General features: G+C 38.7%; 3 protein-coding genes across 3 annotated transcripts; all 3 read right to left on the bottom strand.

Annotated features, from left to right (window-relative positions):
• Positions 1–479: 479 nt before the first annotated feature.
• Positions 480–6,261, bottom strand: LOC149673100 (uncharacterized). Its single transcript, XM_089840207.1, has 3 exons — positions 5,745–6,261; positions 1,079–5,196; positions 480–1,016 (listed from the first exon to the last, which is right to left on the bottom strand). Exons 1-3 carry the CDS (start codon positions 6,259–6,261, stop codon positions 1,014–1,016), a joined length of 4,638 nt encoding a protein of 1,545 aa, XP_089696333.1. The 3' UTR covers positions 480–1,013.
• A 3,015-nt stretch (positions 6,262–9,276) lies between these two features.
• LOC149673099 (uncharacterized) lies at positions 9,277–11,807 on the bottom strand. Its single transcript, XM_089840283.1, has 3 exons — positions 11,190–11,807; positions 10,748–11,121; positions 9,277–10,686 (listed from the first exon to the last, which is right to left on the bottom strand). Exons 2-3 carry the CDS (start codon positions 11,107–11,109, stop codon positions 10,092–10,094), a joined length of 957 nt encoding a protein of 318 aa, XP_089696409.1. The 5' UTR covers positions 11,110–11,121; positions 11,190–11,807; the 3' UTR covers positions 9,277–10,091.
• Positions 11,808–19,635: 7,828 nt separating this feature from the next.
• Positions 19,636–24,996, bottom strand: LOC149673098 (uncharacterized). Its single transcript, XM_089840206.1, has one exon. The coding sequence runs from the start codon at positions 24,994–24,996 to the stop codon at positions 19,636–19,638; it is 5,361 nt and encodes a 1,786-aa protein (XP_089696332.1).
• Between the last annotated feature and the right edge of the window lie 505 nt (positions 24,997–25,501).

Genomic DNA, 25,501 nt, shown 5'->3' with positions numbered 1-25,501 from the left:
TCACTGATGATCATGTAGTTTCATCAAGATGACTATTGACCTTGTAGTTTCATCAAGATCACTGTTGACCTTATAGTTTCAACATGATCAGTGTTGACTTTGTAGTTTCATCAAGATTACTGTTGAACTTGTAGTTTCATCAAGATTACTGTTGACCTTGTAGTTTCATCAGATCATAATCTTTCATGTCATAGCTTCTGGGTTATTTCAAATGTAAACATATTCCTTTATGATAAGAATAGTAACATTCTCGATAACTAGCGCTGAAAAGGGTGGAAAATTTTTCATCAGCAAATGCCAAATCAAGTTGAGTACCACCATCAGTTGATTGCTTCAAGCTGAGACCTTGTAAAAGTTGAAACCCATTATCAGAGAAGAAATCAACTAGTTTCAGAGATTCAAGAGACGATGTCTCAAGAAGGTTAATGTTGAAGTCGCCAACAATGACGCTGGGAATATCTTCATCATAATAGTCCGCCACACATTTTCCAATACCATATATTATGTCTCGAATGTTGCAATGTGGTGAACAGTAAAGTGCTAGGACAGAAAGGCATAAATCGCCTAACATTCCAGAAAACCACAAGCATTCAATATGACAGGTTCTTGACGGTTCGGCAGTGTACCGACGGATCCTGGTGTGAGTTACATTTTCTTTGATGTAAGCTGATACTCCATATGGTTTTCGTCGAGACTCAAGAGGAAGTCGAATACCATTTAGCTCAGAAAATCCAGGGATTTTAAAATTGTCAGCCTCTTTGGCCCAGGTTTCCACTAGAAATACCATATCTGATTCCATTATTTTGAGATCTGAGATGACATCCGGTAAATGGCAATTTAAAGACTGTACGTTATGTACATAAATAGATATTCTTTTATCCAAAATAGATAGAATCAATGGACAATCTTTTCGAAGTCGCTCCATCTCTAAGGCAACAGCGTCTTTACTTTTAACCACTGGTTTAGGCGCTGTGAACTTTCCCACGATGAACAAACCGTTTGAAGTTTTGGCTCTACTACAGGCAACGTATAATTGAGACCTTTTAATACTTCTCTTTTGACCGAGATGAACAACTACTTCGGAGTATGTGTCTCCTTGACTCTTGTGTACCGTAATAGCTTCGGCAATTACTAGAGGATACTGCTTTCTTGATACGTAGATGTTTTTCTGTCCTGATCGTCTGGTGAAACTTCTAACGATCTTCTCAATAGGCGTCCATAATTCGTTAATGTTATTGGCTGCCATTAATCCTTGAAACTGCGCTCTAGTCTCTTTTCCAGTCTTTTCATCATTAAATTCGATCCAAACTCGAACAGGGACCTGTTCACCTTTTCGATTTTGACTATACTGTATTTTTCGTAATCTTCCAGTTGCACCATTTACTAGGCCATCGGCAGTGTTCAAATTGTTGGTGATCATGTACCTGATACCAACCATTAGACTTAATTCTCTTGGTAAACCGCTGGTTTCTTGGGTTTTCAAGGTTTTTACTGCTTCAAGAATTCTTGTTTTGATTTCATTGCTAGCGTCACCCGTAGCCGAGTCAAATGCAACTGAGCATACCTTTTCAGCATTCTGTGAACATAGCTTTAATTCATTAAACGCATTTACTTCATCATTTGTTGCAAACAAATGAAGGGATTCCAGAGGCAGAGGTCTTGAAATAGATGTTTCCAGGCTTCGAAACAAATCGATGTCGGCGGGTGTCATCTCTCCCATGGACATTCGATTTAAAGCCATAGCGAATATTTTGTCATCTTTTTGTCTCATAATTTCGTCAAGCTCATACAGCTTAAATTCTTCCCACAGTGGACTTCCAATTAGCGCCGCATAGGGGTTATTCTTCTCCTTTAAGGGCATGAATGTGTAATTATCCCCAACAGGTGGTAATTGGTTGTAGTCTCCCACGAGAATAACTGAAATACCACCAAAATGCTTTGAAGATCCGAAGATTTGTTGGGCTCTTACATTAATATAATTGAAGATTTTGGCTCCACACATAGATATTTCATCTATTATCAGAAGTTTCAGGCCTAAAAGAGAACACCTTTTTCTGTTCAAAGTGTCATTGTCCAAAGGGTTCATCTTGCCGGAAAATTGATTAGTTGGCAAGTTAAAGGCAGAGTGAAGAGTGACACCATCAATATTAAAAGCCGCTTTACCGGTGAACGCTGTTCTTAAAACGGATAATCGTGATGGATCAGCACCAGGCCTGTTCTTTTCATGTCTGGATACGGCCTCAAAAATGGCTTGAATCAAGAGACTTTTTCCAACACCAGCACCCCCTGTAATGAGAATCCTCAAAGGTTCTTCTTGAGATGTTTTGAAATGATTAAGCACGTAGTAAAAAATCTCTCGCTGCTTCAAGTTAAGTTTTCGAAGCATGCTGTAATATTCTTCATGGTTCACCAGAGTAATTGTTGGAGTGAAATCGGCAGTGCTTGTCTGTTGAATATCAGAAGTTATGTCACAAACAGCTTCTTGAAGAGAGTTGACATAATATTGTGGATCATCCAAAGTGAAACTTCTGTCACGTTCGTTTTGATGTTCAATCATAGGTTGAATATTTTGAACTTCATTTGTATGTTGGTTTTCTCTTACTTCTTGAATCATTTGGTCCAGATCCAAATCATCAATTTCACTTATAAATTCCCTTCTAGCTTGAGATATTTCCAGCTTATGGGCTTCATAGATTTCTTCAACGTTAGCTTCTAGTAATTCGGTTTCCTCACAACGCCAAGGTAAAAATAACATCAGTTCCACTCGACAGTAATTTTTGAGATCTTTTACCATACTGTACTTTTTGAATCTGATTACTTTGGCCTGCATCCTTTTCCTGACGTATCCTGAAGAATCTTTCAGCTCAAGAGACGTTTCCACAGAAGTCGTTTCAATTTCTTGGTCTTCATCTTCGTTCAAATTTTGGGTTCTTCTATTGCGTTTGGTTCGGGAAAACTCATACCATGAGGCGAAAGCGGCTAGACTGAGATTTTCCAGTTCATCCGGTCTCGCAACGTAGTGCTCGATGATGCCATCAGAAAAAACGTCAGTACTATCATCGGGCAATAATTCCAATTCAGATGGCCTTTTCAGAATGTGCACCCTCTCTTCTGGTGGTGAAGTGTTTATGAAAACGTGAGCACGACTGCTCCGACAAATTGGTATGGAAAGAAGTATGTAGCAGCATTCTTGGGCGCTAATTTCTTCACAATGAATGAATTTATTAGCAATAACCTTTAATCTCTCTTTTATACCACTGCCTTTATTTTTTGCGTCTTTGAAAGCTTCTCTGAGAAGCATTGACATACCCTTTTGGGCTTTACCAATGTAGGAAACGATATACATGAGACAGGCGTACGGGTCTAAGACGTATTGGAGATCCATATTAGCGTTCCATAACTCCAAAATCTTCTTGTTGTATGGATTGATTCTAATTTCTTTTGGTGATCTTTTAAGAAGTACAGTGCACCTTCTAATTGGATAAGTTACAGCTGCAATATATTCCTCTTCCGTCACGCTCAGAGTTTCCAAAAATTCTTCAAATGTTTCCGGTGCAGTTTCAACACACAATTTCTCGATAGCATTTCGCACCAATTTGCTTAAGGCTTCAACCTCTTCAACGTTTTCGATTTCATCACGTTTAGAAGGGTCGTAAATAATGGTTCTTCCCATTGGAGGAAAAGGTATTCCAAAACGACACGATGACTGTCCACTATCATTCTTCTTACGACAGGTTTTGGAATGCTTGTGGGTTTGCAGCTTGACCAAGTTGTTCCATTTTTCACTTCCATCCCCCTTCGAGCAAGTAATGTTGGAATCAATGAATATGATAACCTCTTCCAGATTGGAGTTATCGGTTCTCAATTGTGGAGCGTTTTTATTCCAGAGGAGAATATGAGCGTGTGGTGATCCCCTCATTTGGAACTCAATTCTAATATAGTAATCATCAATGGTACCAATCGGTGACTCCTTGCTTCGTAGAAACTTGAAAAATTCTCTCAGACGATAATCAAAATATCTGCTGCAGGTGACAGGGTCCTCGTTGATAAGCTTAGCTCTCTCCATAAATCCCAAGGTTTTGACATATTCTTTCGCAGTGTCTCGCGGGTGTCCGGCAATGATGCACAAGGACTCCAAAAGCTCTTCCCATTTCGACTCAGCCGCACTCAAAGTGAGGAACCACGTAGGATTACCAAGTTGACGAACCATAGCCAAAAGATCTTTCTCACGTTGTTGTAAATAGCCAGGGGAAGATCTGACGCTTTCTAAAACTTTGTAACCATCATCGTGTTTCACCAAGGAATCCAAACTTCCAGGTGCTGTTAATGCTCCCGCTGTGTATGGTTGGCCGGCTTTGGACTTTGTTTTTCTCATGCAAATATTAGTAGCGCTTCGTAGTTTTGACGATACTAATTTAACATAGGAATAACATATTTTCGGAATATTCGAAGCACAACGCCTGTCGCTGCATCTGAACTCCCATTTTATTTGTTGTGTGTATGTTGCCTTCGGTGGTAGCATCAAGGTTTGGCCAGCGTAAATTTGCGGGAAAGAAAGGTATTCAGAGTCTTCATCATAAAGAATAGATTGTGGTCTCTGCCCTTCTCCAGGCGCATAAGCAATACTTTCAATCTGAGGTGTAATTAGATCTTCAGAAGAAAGCAAAAGGGTATCTCTGTTGCCATTATTTAATGGAGTTTCTTCATCAATTTCGTCCCATTCCTCGTCGCTGTCAAGTACTTGTTGAGGTTCTGCTACAGCATTCTCTCGTAGATCTCTACCAATAGAGGGTGTGTTGCTTGCTACAATTGGCATGTCTTCTTCATTTGATACGAAATCTATGCTATTTGATTGGCTGAATTCCAAAGCCACGTCATCTGGAACTGTAACTTCATGTTTTAAATATAGCGGAGTTGTTATTAGGAACTTTAAGGCATCCATAATTTTTCTGGGACGAACGGTTTCAAACATATAGTGGTGTTGATATTCCTTCTTCCTCATGAGTTTAATTTGAACAACTTGAGTGTCACTGGGACTTCTGGGTAGAATTGAAACTGAAGAGTCGATTGAAACGGGTACATTTACGACATTACCGCGAATGCCTCTTTGCTGATCAACTCCTAGTTTTCTTATCTGCATAAATGGTAATCGAGGAGATATCATTCTATACTCCAGTTCCGTTAGATTTTTCAACTCTGAAGGTAATTCGGGAAAAATGTAGCCATTTTCTTTAGAGAGTGGTGGTACTTTCTTTCGAGAAATACAGCTGTGGCAAGAACTACACAACAAAATATGCGACGGTAGCACGTTTTGACGTATTCCTTCAACTGCTAAGTATTTAGCTTAGTCTATTCTTTTAACAGAAGTAAGGAAAACTAGTCCAGAACAGCATTCGCATACATGATCTGGACCACCCAATATATTTTGGAGATAGGTATTTTCATAATATTGTGGATCTTGTTTTCCAAAGGTTCTTCTTTCATGATCTCTTATAAGCTCCCTCTGGACAGAACCTTCACGTCTAATTTGCCTTCTAGAGTTGTCTCTCTGTAATTCAGATTCAGCGTAGAACGGATCTTGACGCCTAATTTGTCTTGTACGATAGTCTCTCTGGATTTCACTTTGTATATAATTGGAATCTAGACGTCTATTCTGTCTCGACAAATTATCTCTTTGATTTTCAGCTTGAGCATAGGCTTCATTTCCCCTTCTTAATTTTTTAGACCTTCTATCTCTCTCCAACTTAGACGGAATAGTACTATTTGTGGGGCCATGGCTAGTTGAAGGGCCATAAAAAATTGGGGGACCTTGGCTAGTTGAAGGGCCATAAAAAATTGGGGGCCCTTGGTTTGTTGAAGGGCCATGAAAAATTGGGGGCCCTTGGTTTGTTGAAGGGCCATGAAAAATTGGGGGCCCTTGGCTTGTTGAAGGGCCATAAAAAATTGGGGGCCCTTGACTTGTTGAAGGGCCATAAAAAATTGGGGGCCCTTGACTTGTTGAAGGGCCATAAAAAATTGGGGGCCCTTGACTTGTTGAAGGGCCATAAAAAATTGGGGGCCCTTGACTTGTTGAAGGGCCATAAAAAATTGGGGGCCCTTGACTTGTTGAAGGGCCATAAAAAATTGGGGGCCCTTGACTTGTTGAAGGGCCATCAAATATTGGGGGACCTTGGCTTGTTGAAGGGCCATCAAATATTGGGGGACCTTGGCTTGTTGCAGAGCCATCAAAAATTGGCGGACCTTGGCTTGTTGCAGAGCCATCAATTATTGGGGGACCTTGGCTAGTTGAAGAGCCATCAATTATTGGGGGACCTTGGCTAGTTGAAGAGCCATCAATTATTGGGGGACCTTGGCTAGTTGAAGAGCCATCAAATATTGGGGGACCTTGGAATGTTGAGCAGTCCTGGTGCTTTGAAAGGTTTGTTAAAGGACTATCGAATGTAGAGTTGTTATTTTTTTTCTTTTTTTCAGCATACATTTGTCGGCGACGTGCATTTTCTTTTTCTTTATATTCTGAATTCTGGCGTAATCTCCTCATTCTTTCTTTCGGTGATTCTTTGTCATTTGAAGCCATTTTATAACTCTGTTTAGTTCAACTTATCAAAATACACTATAATGTTTGAGGAATAACTTATTTCGTTAGTGTTATTATTATAAATGTACAGAAATAGATAGGATAGTTTAAAATAAAAATTTAGAAGATAGTGATCTTGCTTGGATCAAAAAATTATTTAAAGTGAATAGGCTTAACAATGTTGAATTGCGATAGTTTATAATAATTTACAACCTAGTAAAATAAAGTAAAGGGAAACTTAAAATTTAGAGAATGAAAAATTAAAAACGTTATAGTTTAGCAAGTGCTGCAAGCAGTTAGCAACTTTAACGCTGTACAGTACAAGGCTTAATAATATGAGAAGTTTGAGAACAACTGGGAACTGGCCCCGAGTTGTTTTACACTACAAGAGAATAATTAGATTAAAGATATAGCTAAAAAAACTACAATAAATGTGATCTTGCTTAGATCACCAAATAATACTTAGCTGCAATAATTATTATTTAAGTCTTCAAAGTAAATCATTCGGCGATATATGTTATGAAGTCAAGAAAGACTCAAGAGTCGATAACGTCACGTGACGTTCGCAGGTAAAAACCGCAGGCTGGGCAGAGAGAATTTAAAAGGGGAGTGGAAGGGGTGGTTTGGAATGTAGCGCAACGTCGTCTGCTAAACGTTATCTAGGCAGGTCGATTTCCGGTATGATGCGTTTGTAATAGATAGATTTTAGAACACGTGACCGGAAACTCGCCTACCCCAAAAAGCTCAACGCGACATCTTGTTTGGGCGTCATCACGTTTAATAGAGTCAAAGGGGGCCTTCCACTCCCCTTCTAAATTCTCTCTGGGCTGGGCCGGAAATAAGCACATTTTATTGGACCATGTCCAATGTCCTACTGGACATTGTCCAATAAAATTTTAAAATGCTCCATAATTTTATTAAAAACTTCCCGAAGTTTTGATAGATTAACTATGAAAATGTGACACTATTTTTGCTCAATCCAGTGGACATAAAATTTATGTCATAAATTTTGAAGTCAAAGGGGACGTCACTGGATACATGTACCATAAATTTTTTTTCTTATTTCCGGCCCTGACCGCAGGTGCAGTGCACGAGTTTGAATTTCGGAAAAGCTAGACACTTATCTCACGAATCTTAGATCCTCCCCCAACAGAAAGCTCCCTATTTTGTAGATGGATACTGGTTCCAATTTCAAATATTTATTATTTTATTTTAAAATCAAAACATTTGTGGAAGGTTTCTTGATGTCGGATGTGTGGCGCACTCCTGTAAGCCAAGCTACTGGGCGACAAAGTTTGGGGGAATAAGGGACTTGTCGGCGATGCTCTCCTAAAGGTGACGACTACCCCGTGTCCGCAGGCGGTGACTTACCCCATTTCCATCATCCGTCACCACCTGTACAAACCATAACTCCTTCCCTGTTTAATCACATACGACCGCTTCACTCACGGCCCTTCAGAGTGGGCCGCGTTGGGTCTCCCGCTCTAAAATGCTCTAGTAGGCAGTGTGAAAAAAAGAAAAAAATATTTCTTGATGACGTAGTTTTAGTTCAAATGTTTTGAAAATTGATAACGAAAACGCATGGTCTTTGCCAAGTAGAGCAAACTCCAATTGATGCTAATAAAGATTTAAATCTCAATATTGAACAAATGATCATATAGGCGCATGTCAGTCAATTTACAACCATGTCCAGCTTTTATTTAAAAACAAAAATCATTCAGCTTGAATTGAGTCAACATGTACCAAATCTTAAAGTCATTTACATTTTAATAAAAACATGAATTAAGCATATTGAAAAATTGGGGGGATTTCATAACTATACAGAAAAATTGGGGGGGGGATTTCATAACTATACAGAAAAAATAGGGGGATTTTCATAACTATATTGAAATATTGGGGGGTTTTCATAACTATATTGAAAAATTGGGAGATTTCTATTTTCATAACTATATGGAAAAATTGGGGATTTTCATAACTATATGGAAAAATTGGGGGAATTTTCATAACATTGGAAAATTGGGGGGATTTTCATAACATTGGAAAATTGGGGGGATTTTCATAACTATATTGAAAAATTGGGGGGATTTTCATAACTATATTGAAATATTGAAAAATTGGGGGGATTTTCATAACTATATTGAAAAATTGGGGGGATTTTCATAACTATATTGAAAAATTGGGGGGATTTTCATAACTATATTGAAAAATTGGGGGGATTTTCATAACTATATTGAAAAATTGGGGGGATTTTCATAACTATATGGAAAAATTGGGGGGATTTTCATAACTATATGGAAAAATTGGGGGGATTTTCATAACTATATGGAAAAATTGGGGGGATTTTCATAACTATATTGAAAAATTGGGGGGATTTTCATAACTATATTGAAAAATTGGGGGGATTTTCATAACTATATTGAAAAATTGGGAGATTTCTATTTTCATAACTATACAGACAAATTGGGGGGATTTTCATAACTATATGGAAAAATTGGGGGATTTTCATAACTATATGGAAAAATTGGGGGGATTTTCATAACTATATTGAAATATTGAAAAATTGGGGGGATTTTCATAACTATATTGAAAAATTGGGGGGATTTTCATAATTATACAGAAAAATTGGGGGGATTTTCATAATTATACAGAAAAATTGGGGGATTTTCATAATTATACAGAAAAATTGGGAGATTTCTATTTTCATAACTATATGGAAAAATTGGGGGGATTTTCATAACTATATGGAAAAATTGGGGGGATTTTCATAACTATATTGAAAAATTGGGGGGATTTTCATAATTATACAGAAAAATTGGGGGATTTTCATAACTAAACAGAAAAATTGGGGGGTTTTCATAACATTGAAATATATGGGGGGTTTTCATAACTATATTGAAATATTGGGGGGGTTTTCATAACTATATTGAAAAATTGGGAGATTTTCATAACTATTTTGGAAAATGGGGAAAAATATCACTATTGGTAAATTTCCTAGAGATGGAAGAAATATTTGTTTAGATAAAATATTTTTCATTAAAATTGTGGGACGTCGCATTTCAGACTTAAAGTTCAGATAAAGTACGTCTATATCACTTAAAAAGACTAGGTATTTTCGGCGCATTTCAGATATAAAGTTCAAATAAAGTACCTCTATATCACTTAAAAAGATGAAGTATTTTTGGCGCATTTCAGATTTACAGTTCACATAAAAGAACCTCTATATCACTTAAAAAGACTAGGTATTTTCAAAACAAGGCTTAAAGTAAACCACTCTAATCACCTGGCAAAAAATTGATACACGTTTCACTAATTCTTTGTTCTCAATAGTCTCTTATCACAACGTCTGTAGATATTTTTAGTTCACAGCTTAAAATAGTTGATGTTAACTAATTTAAGGAAGTCTTAAACTGTCAAAATTTGTTTAAAAGTTCTTAAGCATTGAGCGTTGGATTATTGTTTAAGCCTATGAATTCTTTTTTATCTGTGGCATTAGGAATTTCAACCTCATTTCATTTGTTTACTCTAGATTCACACACTCAGATTTTGAAGGTGATACATTAATGGTTTCAGGTGTCATTTTCGTAGTTTTCTCGACTTCCACAGACTTTAATTCTAGAGCTGATTTTTTTGATTGAGCATCAAAAACTATATCACACGTTTCACTACTATTCTTTAAATTCGCTCCACAACTTTCAGGAACAATTTCCAGGCTTGAAGTAGTTGGAGAAACCAGTGGTTTAGGTACTTCAGAAATGGACTTTTCAGGAACAATTTCCAGGCTCGAATTAGTTGGAGAAACCAGTGATTTAGGTACTTCAGAAATGAACTTTTCAGGAACAATTTCCAGACTCGAAGTAGTTGGAGAAAGTGATGTTTCAGGTACTTGAGAAATGATTAAATCAATTTCATCTTCAGAGTAGCAAGGAAGAATTTTGGAGCACACTCGTTTCGGTGTTGTTGAAGATGTCATAGATTGACACTCTGAATGCTGACATTTTACTGGTGAAGCACAAACAGGACTTTGATTGCTTGGCTGGCGCCACAATGAATTATTTGGAGATCTTGTTGGTGACAAATATATTGGTCTAGGCGCAGGTCCATACCCTTTACGACTATAAATTATTATATAAAATAAACTGTTCTGCCATATAATATGTCAGATTGTTGACTAACTCTTCTAAGTTTAAATTAAGGTAACAGCCCCTTTTGATATTGTAAGCAGTATAAATCCGTCTGAGGTCCTTGCTCATGTTCCAAGAAAAATATATCGCGTGAATGGCAGACTTGTAATCAGCATATGCTGTGTTACCTCCAGTAGCGGCAATTACTCTCTCCAATACATACGGGTTCAACGAATTAATATACGCGAAAGCGCATATTTTCAAAATTTGGTCAGGAGACTCTGAATGTTTTAACATAATCCATCTCCTTATGTCTTCTGGCCACAAACTCTTTTTCCCTATAACAGCCTCCATTTCTAATAGTGGGTTTTTAAATATTTTTGGGCTAGTTGAAGTTGAGTCAGATGACGCCATTGATACCAATAACTGATATAAAACCAAATATAATTCTCACGTTAACTATAATCATTCATTTGAAGTTGAATTTAACGTACCTTTTGGAAGACCAAGAATCAAACAATATGACTATCTGAGGTTAAATGACATCAAATTCCCTTCTAACAAACTCAATTTCAACATGGATAATTAATATACCCATGGATTAAATAACTCGACATTCAATAGTTTACAATTACGTTTCGGCTTAGATTCAATTTCTCGAGTTACCATTAATTCAGTTCTTTTTAAAATTAATTTCAATATCAAAATTAGTTAAATCCTCACGTTAGTCCTTATTACCGTTAATTTTTAGTTCTATTTAACATTAGTTTGACTATAAATATTAATTCTAACATACCGAGGCAACATTCATGATTAATCACAATTAAGTATCTCAAACCAATAACCACTTTGTCAACGTGACCAACCAAGGCTTAACTACGCCAATTTTTTTCAACAAGCCTGATAACCGAGGCTTAGGTACACTTGTATTTTAAGTAAACAGCACACTCACTAAACATTGCAGATCATTCGTAACTAATAATTACGTGGCCCCTTACATACCCTTTCAATTTCAGAAATTTATGTTTAACCCACTTTTTAAAAGAAACGAAACCTTGGGCACTGCCATTCCAAGTAACTGCCAACTAACACTTTTTGCGACTCTAGTTCCAGCAACAATGAAAAGGTTATTTTTAATAAGGGTGAAGCGCCACCTAATAGAGATATGTTACTGATCTTTAAAAATTCACATATCATTAAACATATTTTCCAAAAATAATAACAATTAACATTATTTGTTAATTAGTTTCCGTTCTGAAAAAAATAACCAGCAGTTCAAAGGTTTGAAACTTGTTAATATTACTTATATTTTAAAATGAAATGTGAAAATTTTCAAATATAAGAATCGTCTGACACCTAGAACGTTCATGCTTCAAGTTGATATATAATTAGTATACTTTCGAACTTTTAAACTTTATCATTAGTTTTGGCTAAAATATACCCGTGTCTTTGACTTTGTGCTCCGCTTTTAGAAATATTCTTAGTAGTCTTTGTATCACAAGGTTGCTTTTAGAAATATTCTTAAAAGTCTTTGTATCATAAGGTTTTTAAATATTTTTAGGTTAATAGTTTCAAATATTTATTCTAGGAGAGCGATAGCTCTCTTAGATAAGACCTCATACCGACTTTAATAACTACACTAGTCTTAAATGGGTTAATTTTGTTTAAAAGTTCTTTCTTTAAGGGAGACTAAATTTGTCAGCCATTTTTTATCGATTTATATTGATAAAATAACCTCAAATCATTAACTTAACAAAACGTTTGCGTTAATTATATATATATATAGATGTTCAAAGTTTCAAAAGTTGAAATGCTGAGTTTAACTCTCATTTTTGGAAATAACTTTCTTCTACATTCTAGCTGCCTAAAATATTATTTCAACTTATGACCCATGGAGGGCAATGTTTCACTTGTTGCTATTCATTGATCTGAGCTGTTACGTGAAAATTCACTACTGCTTGCGGTTTTGCAAGTCACTCCAGTCATTATATTTATTTCTTCAGACCTATCACTATCAATTATAGTCACTGCTTCAATTTCTGCCGTTTCCACAATATTCTGAGAGTTTGAGCCTATATTGCAAGTTTCAGAAACATAGCCTGTATCAGAAGCACCAGACGCATTCAAAGGGTCTGAATCTTCAAAAAATTAATAAAAACTATTAGTCTTTTTTATGTAAAATACCAAGTAGAGAGGCATTCATCTACCTTGGACTATCGTTTTCGAAGGGTAAAATATTTTGGGTATTTCAAAAATGTGGGATTCCTCTTCACTATTACTAGACAAGGCTATTTTTTGGGGAAAAGATAAATAAATATATATATATAAAATTAATTTTTAGTAATGTTTTGTTATCAGTCTGCCTAAGCACACCTTCATAGGAGTTTTGTTGCAACGATTCGAAACACTGAATGGTGTTGGGATATATAGCAGCGTCCACCGTCTTAGGATGTGTAGTTGAGGCATTTTCCATAGTGTCAATCATCTTCAGAAACGTAACGGAGGCATTTTCCATTGTGTCAATAGTCTTAGGATATGTAGCGGACCCGTTTTCCATTGTGCCAATTGTTTCAGAATATGTAGTAGAGCTGCTTCCTATATTGCCAATTGTCTTATTTATATCTTCAGAGGTTGAAGTTGTTGGCCTATGTGTTGTGAAAGTAAATGTCCTTGCAATATCAAGGCCCTCACGCGAAAATGGTAATGGACTGTGTCTATAATATGGGCGAGGCGTCATATCAGGTGCTTGGTTATCCCTTGAAAAATTCAATTCCATTCCCCCAAAACATTTTATCATAACATTAATTACTTTTGAGAGAGTACGTGTATGACTTTGAGTTTAAAAAGGTTCCCCCATTTGTGCCTGGCATGCTTCGCAGTGGAACAGTTGAAAACAATGGCGGAAAATTAAGTAGGGACAGTTAGATTTTTACTCGTGGTTATGCAAAATGATGTAATGTCTAGTGTACTTCAGTCAACAGTCATATAGACCGTGGGCCGAGCGTCCATTTCGTTAAGTTTATCTTATAGGTGTCGCATACAATTGTTTTTGAGTTTCGCCATGCAGGATAGGTAGTTCTGTTTGGGAAACCGCGTTTTCTGCCTTTCCACGGGTGGACATAAAGTGTGGGGGGGCAAAGTAGGGGGGAAATTGTGCCTTTAGTTATCTTTTTTTTACGCTTGATCTACTGAACCGATTTTAGTCATCTTTGCGCCAAATGATAGACAATAAATGGGGCTTTTTCTGTATTATACATTTATTACCCATAAACTAATTAAAAGTATTAATTTTCTTGTTTTAACGAAAATCTCCAAAAAATTAATTTAAATATCTTTGAAAATAAATATTATAACTTAATTTTAAAAAAGATTTGATCTTTTTGTATAAAACCATTGGCTCTCACCTAAAGCTGAAACCAAAATATGTTCAAATTGCTTGAATAGAGAGCGAGATATTAATTTTTGTCTTCACCCCCTGGTGCCGATCTAATACCGAAAACCTTAAAAAACTCCTTTATTAACTATGTATTTGTCTTGATGCATGTTATAAAACTTAAAGGTTATTGAATACCCCCAGTTTATATAATTAAAACCGCTTAGTGTATGGTGCATTTCAAGGAGTTTAAAGTTGGTGTTATTTTGGAAACCAAAATTTCGCATTGTTGCCTACATTTCTTTGAGAATATATATATATATTTATATATATAACATGTAAGCCAATGCAATAGAAAATACACCGTAAATAATAAAAAAATAGTTAGGAGATATAAAATTTTCAAGTGAACGAAGCCAATGACTTTTGTAAACATTTTATTGAAAAGTTTATTTGATAAGAGCATAAGATTTATGAATTATGATTATGAGACGCTTAGTCTTCGTCTGATAAATCAGACATGTTTTCGTCATTTTCAGGCAGTTTTGCGTTTTTACATTTGGTGCATTTGCACATGTTCGTGCACATAAGACTGTTTTTTGACACTTGCAAGATCTCGAAGTACAACTACTTTTAATACACCCACATGACACGGGGTTCAAAAGTTCTTTTGGAGCTGCTTCCTTTCTGCTCCACAAGGGTAACAGTTTCTTGTCACAAATACGCCATCCGTGATCTAACGGGTCTGGAGCTTCAATAAACTGTTTCAAACACTTTCGATGAATAGCACATTGATAATTAGCTCGTTGTATGTGAAGGAGTAGCGAATCTCTAGTTGGTGGTAGATTATTGTCAATTTTTGAGGAAAATAACAGATATCGGCCTTCATCAATATCATCGGTAGTTTTGCATCCATATAGTTCCAAAGTAAAGTTTTCGAGTGTCTTTTCTAACTCTCCGCTTGTGGTCCATTCTTTGCCTAAATTCATAAATGCGGTAATATAGTTCTGTCTCCCCAAAGTCAGCTCAAGTGGTTTTATTTTTCCCTTTCCACGGAAAGAGCTTATGGTGTCACATCCACTGAAGACGTGCATACCGATAAGAGCCGTTTGTTCAAAAGGCGAAAAATGCTCGATTGCTTTCTTAATATTAAACGTTTTTGGTGTCTTTTTCGTTCCAGCCTGTATGTACAAATCGCTGGATAAGTCTTGTTGCGTTGCCATTGCCAAAATTATTACATCAGTGTCTTGTGATACAATTACGATGTTACTAAAGCCTTGTTTTTCAGCATGATGAGCGTGTAAGAACATCCTTGTATCAGCTTCTTCATGGTCTGAGCTCAGTTCTGTAATATCTTCAGATACAACTATTCCTTCCTTAACTTTGTAGCACCTGCATTTATTGTCGTAAGCGTAAAAAAATCAACATCATAAGTAATCGATGGATCGCACTTCGACCATTGAGTGGCAAAAAAATCTAAAAGATCTTTCTTATTTCGTGGCTCTCTCAAATATTCGTGAAAACGTTTTGGCAGTTTTTGATCTGGACGAACAATTTGAAAAACAGGGATGTCTTTGTTACCCATCCTCCGGCTACGTTCTCCCCCTTTTATGCTTAGTTCTGGGTAGGTATCCGTAACAAAGTCCACTCTCTTACATCCAGATTGTTCAACTCGTGCTAAGACCAATTTCAATATCAGTGTTGCCAGCTCCGCGAATGTATTTGGAAAATTTGTAAGTTGTTGAATAACAGCTAAACTGTCAAAAATCCAAGCACTATTTTCAGGAACCGTCTGCGCCGTTTGAATTTTACGACTTTCAACCAAATAGTTTAGCAAAGCAAATTTTGGACTATGATAAATAGATCCATCTGGATTTGCTAACGATTGCGGCCAACTTCCCAGATTATATTTCAGTGTTTTTTTGAGAGTTAATTTTCGGTCGTTTCCCAGCACCAAAAGTCTGGAAAGTATGTTAACGCTTTGTTTCTCAACTGCGTCTTTTGAGTTACGCTTCTCCTTTTTAGTGGTGAAAGTTGCAAGATTATTTTTTCCGATACTGGCGTAGAAATCTCTTTCCTTGGAATATACGCAAGACTTAAGAAATCCTTGAAGTTGCGTTTCACCCTTCTGTCTGGCTTCTAAAAGATCCAACGTAGTCTCTTTTGAAGCTACCCTTCCGCTTGCAATGTGAATTAAATCCTCCTGACAGCCAATAAATGGATTTTTAAATGCCGAAACGGTTTCTTTAACTGTTTCCACGGTTTCAAAGTCTTTGAGCGACCTTGCCCGATCCATGTCCTTCTTCTCTCTGGCAGTTTTTACACTGTTAGCCATTTCATCGCAAGCTCTTGAAATATCCGCTCTTAAGTGTTGTGATAAAATCCAACGGTGAACTGCGTTTTTATTTTGGGTAATCCCAGTTAGTCCAGCTTTAGTCTCCGTATCTCGGTTGAATGTCTGCTCAATAGTTTGATCGCACGCAAGTTGCGAAAAAGCGTTGTTTGTCCTTTGAACAACAAATTCCCCGTCCAAAAACCTTTGGTACACCCATGGATGGGTTTTTTCCAAATTCTTCATTTCCACCCAATAAATGCACGAAAAACGAGAATAGTTCGGCCGGTCGTACGCAAAATACCAGGGCATCATCAATCTAAGCGATGATAAATGTAAAGTCCAGTCACCTTGTCTTGTGGCTCTTATGAATTGCAGCATGGCTTCCATCATTTCCAAGTACGAAAACCAGAAGGCGAACAGCTTACTTTCCCGTTTACGTTGACCAACGAACTTTGAAAGCCATCCATTACATTTTGAAGTTGAGAATCGTTCTCAACGAGATTCAGTGTGTCCAAAGGAAACGATTTTCTAATGATTTCCGCAACATCTTGCACTATTTGTACTTCGTCACTTGGAATTGACTCTAGAAAGGCTTCCCAAGAAATACAAAAGAGTGCTTCGTAAATAATTTTATGAGCTCGAACGCTACGATTATAATGGTGTCCTCCTAAAACCCCATTTATAGAGCCCTATGCAACGACTTCAGAGTCTATTAAGATTTCTCTGAGGCCAGCATCTTGAAAGCGCTTTCCGATGACTGCAAGGAAAGCCATGACAGTGTGAAACTCTCCAAGTCTTACCACGAGACGATTCTCTAGGTTAGGATCATTCCATCGCATTTGCTGAACTTTGCAGTATAGCCTGATCAAAAACCACCACAACGTTATTTAGATTTAGGGTATCGGCAATGGCAAGTGTCTTATCAACTATCGCTGAAATTGTTGGCCACTTGGTTGGCGAAGCGTCTATTATTGGTAAGTAGCCTATATGGCTCATAAGAGGAACTGAGCCGGAGAAGATCTTTGTGTTGAACGCGGTCCAGTTGTTCAGGGATGATGTGTCATCATCTCCAATTTTGGACAAAATGTAAGCCATATCAAGTTGAAAACCCTGTTTTAGTTTTAATGCCTCGGTTTCGCTTTCCACAGCAATGCTTAAGGACTTGGGACCTGTTTTAGGTGGAGCTGCTGAAGACTTAAATTCTTTTTGAATGACATTCACGGTTCTCACTCGTTGTTTCGGCAAGGATTGGCGGTATTCGCTTTGACGTTCTAGTAAAATTTAACTTTCAAAATCGCATGTTTTCGAAAATTCCTATAAGAAATATTACCTTCAGCAATTGAAACTCGTTGTATCAAAATTCCACTTGTATTGTGGGTAGTTCCTTTTCCACTTAGAGTCTCCTCATTGAAATCATTATTATCCCACACGAGTGTACTAAACTTTCCTGTTTCAAATCCAAACGGTATGGTCATATCGTGTTGGAGTCGAAGGTGGGCCAAGCTGGTGTCATATTCTAAACACTGAGTATGGCCTATGCAATGGCCGAAACTATTCAGCAACTTCAATAGATGTGCAGATGCGGTTAAATGGCGAACTGTCAAAAGTATAAAATTAATATGGTTGCATGAATATGGGGCATATTTTGTATTTACATAAATTATTTTAACTTACCTGCTAAAGATAATGCCAAATGCTTAGGGGTTGTTTTTCTTCCATTTGAAGCAAGGTAAATTAAGTCCTGTGAAATTGATAGGAGCTTAGTATGTTTCTCTTCTGTTACTTTCGCATAGGATGAAAAACAAGGTTCGTCAGAACATCCAGTTGCCAAAGCCAAGAAATTGAAAACACCTTCCCGAACCATACTCTGAGCGGCTACGTTAGTTAAATGTTCGGCTGTTGGAGGCCAAGGTGCTTGCAACGAAGGTGCACTTTTCAGTAGTTTCCGAAGTTCCATTGCTGCATAAAAGGCTTCTCTTCTTTTGGTAGGAGATTGCACATTCACAACTTGGCTTGTGTCTGATAAATCTTCAGAGGAATCATTTGAATCAGTGGAACTATCTCTAAGTTCAAAATGTCGCATCCTTTCACTTTGTAATGATACTAGTTCTGATTTTCGAAAACGTTTAGTGAAGACGAGGTTAGGATAAGATGACTGGATTCTTTCTTTTAGCTGGTACTTGTAAATGGAAGGTGATTCAATTCCCTCTGTTTCAATTGCACTCTGAATAAACCTCTTGCACCTCATTGCAGACGATTTCTTTACCGTCAACTAGCTTGGGCTCGATAACAACTTTCTTGAAATGATCGAAACCTTTCTCGTACAAATCTTCGTCACGAGGGGCTAAATTTGAAGGAAGGTGCATGTATTTTCTGAAACAAGATCGATGATAATGTGCTTCTCTTGCCACTAGATCATCCGTTCCAATCACTGAAAGCATTTTTTCATCCATTCGACGTTGAGCCATTTCAACAATTTTATAACTAGCTTGTAAGGTTTCGCATCTTGTCAAACATTCACTTTGTCTCTTTCCCTTTTGGTCTCTAATTTTTTTTCTCAGAGTGACAAAATAGGCAATCTTTCGGTAATATATTACTGGCCTTTCCACTTGTGAAGTGAGATGTTGATGGCATAGAAGCTGATCTAAGTAGTTTTTTGGGTACTTCTTCGCTTCCATTATTGCCATGAGTTTTACGTTTTCCCTTCCGACTAGACACTCTTTCAAACTTTCTTTTATCGACGAATCGTGCGTAGCAACGTCTATGAAAGCCTTTATCTGAAGGAATTTCCGTAAATCGGTGGGCGCAGAAGGCTTTTGCTATTTCGCCCTCTGTTTTACAATATCTAGCACTAGAATATCAGACTGTGGCTCTCAAACCCAAAAGAAAAATGTCACGCTGGGAAAACCTGTTATTGTTGATTCGTAGCAAATATGAGGGGTATAATAATCTTAAAGTCGTGGTTTAAATTAAAAGAGTTTGCTTTATTAGCGCGTCAAACAAATGTTACATTCGAGGTTGTTACTAGAGTGTGGTTAACTTATTGCATTTACAGTTTCTTTATATATCGTTAAAAGGGAAGCATAAAAAACTAATGTCGATATCATATACAAAAAAATCATATTCATTTTTTGGCCAACTAAAATTATAACTTAACATAAAATTATTCTACACTGCCCGCCGATGAGTGAAGCTCATCCATATTCTAACTATTTTTGTTATTTACATATGACTAATTTATCTCCAAGGGATAGAGTAGTTGAAGAGGGCGACGCAGGCGTTGACCACCATTCACTCTAACCATACATGATCGAATGTTGTTGTCTCTCCCCTTGAATGTTTCTTCGATTACTCCCATTTTCCAGGATAGTCTTGGGGTTTTGTCCTCATGTACGAGGACTACGTCTCCGATCTTTAGGATAGTTTCCCTCTTTGGCTGGTTCACATGGTGCGCTGAGCGAAGTTCGAACAAATACTCCGATTTCCATCTTGCCCAATAGCGGTCGAGGAGATTTTGGCGATAACGCAGTCTTTTCATCAAGTGTTGTCCAGTAGTAGGAATCGGCTCTGAGATCGGGAACGTTCTGGAGGGTAAGGCCATGAGTCTCTGTCCAATGAGAAAGTGTCCAGGGGTCAAGGGAGATGGTTCACCAGGCTCGTTATATACGAAGGAAATAGGCCTGGAATTGACGATCGCCTCTACTTCCATGAGTGTTGTCTCCAGCTCTTCGTATCCCAAAGTGGCTCGCCCCAGGATTCTTTTCAAGCAGCCTTTCGTTGTGCGTACTAAACGTTCCCAGAAGCCTCCGTGCCATGCCGCTCTTTCTGTTATGTATTTCCAAGTAATACCCTTGTTGCCAATGAACTCCTTCACTTCCGGGCTTCTTAGTTTTTGCCATAATTCCTGGACATCTCGGTCAGCTCGCTTGAAAGTACGTGCATTATCGGAGTACATAATTTTGGGTATACCGCGTCTTGCTATGAATCTACTGAACGCAAGTAGAAACTTCTCCGTGGAAAGGTTGGTGACCAGCTCTAGATGTAGGGCCCTCGTAACAGCACAGGTGAAAAGGGTGATGTATGTCTTCTCCAGTTTCTTTCCGTTTCGAACGTATAAAGGTCCGGCGAAATCAACGCCAGAGGTTTCAAATGGTGGAGTCTCGGTTATCCTGTCGGCTGGAAGTGGTGCTGCTTGCATTTGGCCTGCCTGGACGTTGAATTGTTTACAGATAACACATCTCTTAATTATTGATTTGACTTCCTGGCGTCCACGAGGTATCCAAAATCGTTCTCTGATGTCCGAGATAGTTAAACTGAGTCCCGCGTGTCCGTTCCGTTCATGATAATGCATCTCTAATAACTTCGTTAAGTGATTATCCTTTGACAACACCCAGGGATGTTTTTCTCGATACGTGAATGCCCCTTTGTCCAACCTTCCTCCTACGCATATAAGTCCATTTTCGTCTAGTAGTGGATTGAGGTCACGTATTTTAGAGTTCTCTTGTAGTGATTGTCCATTCTTCAGCAGCTGAATTTCCTTGCCGAAGTCTTCGCTTTGGGCTTGTTGTACCCAGGTCATCTCCGCTTTGTTGAGTTCCTCGGCCGAGAGAGCTCCTTGAATTCTGTCAGTTTTCGCCTTTCGACAGTTTGTAACGAATCTCCAGACCCATGCTGATATCCTTAAAATCCTTCGGTAGGAGCTACACGTTTTTAGATCTAGTAGGGTTTCTCTTGGCGATACGATACAGGATCCTTGTGCTACGTCCTGGTATTTCGTTCGTTTTTCTGTCTTGATTGTGATGTTGCAAGGAGTTTCAACAGTCGGCTTCGGCCATAATTTTTCTTCTTGTCTGAGCCAATCCGGTCCATGCCACCAAATACTGCTGCTTGCCAAGGTATCAATATTCGCTCCTCGTGTTGGAAGGTCAGCGGGATTTTCTCTTCCTCTAACGTGGCCCCACATTCTTGGTTCCGTAAGCGATTGCACTTCCGTCACTCTATTTGAGATGAATGGTTTCCACTGCACGGCAGAACCCTTGATCCAGTGCAACGCAATAGAAGAGTCTGTCCATAATCTGATGTCATTGAGTTTCTTTAGGAAATTCGGTTTGAGGTAAGTGACCAATCGTGCCGCCAGGATTGCACCCATCAATTCCAGTCGTGGAAGTGTTAGTCGTTTTAGGGGTGCGACCTTTGATTTGGAAGCCACCAGAGATACTCCAATTTTCCCTTCTGTGGTGGTATAACGGACATATGCTACGGTGGCATAGGCCTTCTCGCTAGCGTCGCAGAAGATGTGCAGATCTACTTTATCCAATTCAGTCTCTGGGTGACCTCCGAAATAATGACGTGAAATTGAAATCAGATTCAGGCTTGGTAACTCGTCTCGCCATTGTTCGAATTGATTGGCCAAGGCTTCGGGTAAGGCATCATCCCAGTTTAATCCAAGCTCCCATATTCGTTGAAAGAGCATTTTTACGGTAATTATGAAAGGCGTTAGAAATCCAATGGGATCGAATATCCGTGCGACAGCTTGAAGTACACTCCGTTTGGTCGTTGTGCAGTTCGCAAGGTATGGCAAGAGGCTTGTCAAGTCGAAGACCCAGCTGTCAGTTTCAGAGTTCCAGATCAGGCCAAGAACCTTTTCATGAGAAATGGTGTCTTTGCATTGGATTCGTTTGCTATCGTCATGAATGTCTTGCTCGTGATTCCATCGAGTTTGGAGCTCCATGTCGTTAGTCCTCCATTTTCTTAGCTTCATTCCGGCTGACTTGAGTATTGCATTTGAATCATGGTAGATGGTCTCCACCTGAGCTCTTCCGTCGCCTCCAGACACAAAATCATCAACGTAGATATCTCTTCGTAGACGTGCGCAGATATCTTCATGCTCCTCCTTATGCTGATCAAGGTGATATCCAATTGTGGCCGATAGCAGGAAAGGACTGGACTTAACCCCAAAGGGTACTCTTGTGATTCTGTAGGTCTTCAGTTTTTCAGTCGGATTGGGATCGTTGCACCAAAGAAAGCGTACGCAGTCTCGATCGGCAGGCTTTAGTGATATCTGTAGAAACGCCTTCTCGATGTCTGATGTAAAGGCAATCGTATGTGTCCGGAAGCGAATTAGGACATCCAAGACTTCAGGGTTTAAGTTCGGACCTTGTCTTAAACAATCGTTCAATGACGGTACTCCATTTTCGTGACTTGAGGCATCGTTGACAATTCGGAGTTTTGTTGTTGTGGCTTGCGATCGGAAGACTCCATGGTAAGGTAAGTAGTACTTAGGGTTTCCATAATCTTCTTCTAACTCTGGAACTTCTTCTATAATCCCAAGTCTCTCTTGCTCTTGAATGACCTCTCGGAACTGGGCAAACAAAAAAGGATCCTTGCAAAACCTCTTTCTTAGGTTTTCAGTGCGACATCTTGCCAAGTTGTAATTTGATCCGAGTGCGTGTTTATCTTCTGTCCATGGCAGCGCTACTTCGTAACGGTTATCCTTGTAGGTGATTGACTTCCGGAATTCTTCAAGCGTTTCTTGATCTGTCGCCGACCTTGCTTGGTTCTCCGTAATCCCCATAGAATCAAGACTCCAGAATGCCTTTATCGTCTCCGCTATTTCCTTCTCCATGTCTGGATTTGTGTTTGTGGCAATCATGTTTACTCCAATGGATAGTGAAGATACGTTAGTTGGTCCTTGTAGAGCCCAGCCGAATTTGGTTTCTAGTGCAACGAGAGAAGCTCCCAATCTCACGGTTTTCCCAATCACCACCGTCCAATAGTAGTCAGAACCAAGAAGGATTCCTGGAGGCCCCTTTACAGCTTCCGGGTCTTGTTGATCGTCTGCTATTTGCAATCCTCTCTGGCGTAACGTTTTAGTAACTTCCTCTCCAGGAACCGATATCATGGCACTACAGATGCTCTTAGTTTCTAGGGCTTCTATTTCTATCTTCTTACCAAGTACCATGGGATTTTCCAAAATAACCTTCACTCTTCGTTGTCGTACTCTCTCCGGGTTTGCATTATTGAAGGCGAAGATATCCAGATTTTCGTATCCAATTTCATGTAGTTCAAGTTCTCTCGAAAGATCTTCACATATGAACGTTCGATGGGATCCGCTATCCATTATGCAACGGACTCGTTTGGTGCTACTTCCGCCATTAGAAACGTGTACTTGTGCCGTTTGTAGTAATATAGTCTTCCCACTAGGACTTGGCGTGATGGCTGTAGCTGTTAATATTGCTGAAGTTCCTTGATCCTTTTTGGTATGTTCCTTGTCTTCCATAGTCTTCCCTTGTACCAGTGTCTTCGACTCTGATTCGCATAAGGCTGAATGGTGTTTCCTCCCGCAGTGCTTACATGAAAGTTTATTTCGACTTCTACAGACTCGAGCGTTATGGTAAGGCTTTGTGCAGAGGAAACATCGTCCTTCTCTGTGGATGACATCCCGTTTTTCCTTGACTGATAGAGATTGGCAACCTTCTGACTCGTGATCTGCGGTCTTGCAGAATACGCAAGTGACTGGTTCTGCTCCGATCCCCAATGCTGAGGCTGATACCGGTCTTTTCCGTGACGTATTACCGTAGTTCTTTGCTCCGTTGTAATGTTGCCTTGTAATTTCTCGATCCTCCGATGTCCGACTTCCACTTGCGCTAGACGGTGAATTTATGGCAGACATACGTTCTCGACTTCGGACTTCTTGACAAAGAAACTGCAATAATTCTGAGACCTTCCAATCTTCTTGTTTAGTTGTGCGTGTGAACTCCAATGATAATTCATGAGGCAGTCTTCCAAGAATTACTGGACAGAGGAATTTGCTGTAGTCGTCTGTATCAAGGTTCAACGCCTTGAGGCTCCGTACTTCTACTTCGCATGCATCGTGGAGTTCCCGTAGACCTGTTGTATCCGTAGACCGTTTGACTTCAGGTATGCTCATCAACTTCCTGATGTGCGTGTGTGTGATTGCCTCCGTATTCCCAAATCTTTTCACCAAAATATCGATGGCTTCATCGTAATTTTCGTCCGTGACCGCCAATCCTGCGATCGCTTGTGCTGCTAAACCTTCCAGATATGATTTTAGGTAGGTAAACTTGGCTACCTTTGGCATGTCAGGGTTATCGTGTACTGCATTGCTGTACTGGCTCCAAAATGTCCTCCAAAGAGTAATGTCTCCCTTGAAATTCTTGATTACGTATTTGGGTAATTTCACTGTTGCTTGACCTTGATTTATATTTCCTCCCAGATTTAACGAGTTTACTGACCCCGTTGGCGTATTGCTTGCTGCTGTCTGACCTCCGGCTCCCATTTGAGATATACGATAAGTAGCCTTCTCTGCCCATTCGGTTAGTGCATCGTGATAATCTCCCGTTAATTGATCCTCCTTGTCTAATTCTTTAACATCAGTAATTTCGTTGAATACTTCGTCGTTGAGCTTCAGCAGGATTTCTTCCTTTTTGCTCAGCTGTCGGATAAGTACTGACAAATGCTCGGTGTCAGTAACTGTAGCCATCAACTCCGACTCTATTGCCTTCATGACTTGCGTCGCTTGCGCTTTCACGTTACCGCGTTTTCTCCGTAACTTTTCTAATTTGTCCGCCATCCCGAATACTTTTCGCGTAATTTAAACTCTAAATCGTGTATTTAAACTTTTAACTTCGTCTCCGATACTCTCAAATTATCTCCCGGGTTTCGGCACCATATAATAATCTTAAAGTCGTGGTTTAAATTAAAAGAGTTTGCTTTATTAGCGCGTCAAACAAATGTTACATTCGAGGTTGTTACTAGAGTGTGGTTAACTTATTGCATTTACAGTTTCTTTATATATCGTTAAAAGGGAAGCATAAAAAACTAATGTCGATATCATATACAAAAAAATCATATTCATTTTTTGGCCAACTAAAATTATAACTTAACATAAAATTATTCTACAAGGGGACTATCACATCACAAACAAATGTATGCTAAGAATTTCATTTCGTACACTATTTTTCATTAGTATTGCACCCCTTGGAAAATTCCCAAAATATAGACCACAATAAAATCGTGAGTCACAACCATTCGCAAATGTTGCAATATGCCCTTTAACGCTATGGCTTAGAGAGAAG

Source organism: Phalangium opilio, unplaced genomic scaffold (genome assembly GCF_054372755.1).
Source record: "Phalangium opilio isolate 3A_F unplaced genomic scaffold, DU_Popi_V2 ptg000053l_1, whole genome shotgun sequence".
NCBI classification, from domain to species: domain Eukaryota; kingdom Metazoa; phylum Arthropoda; class Arachnida; order Opiliones; family Phalangiidae; genus Phalangium; species Phalangium opilio.
The sequence above is the reverse complement of the archived record's forward strand: the minus strand, read 5'-3'. Positions and strand labels throughout refer to the sequence as shown.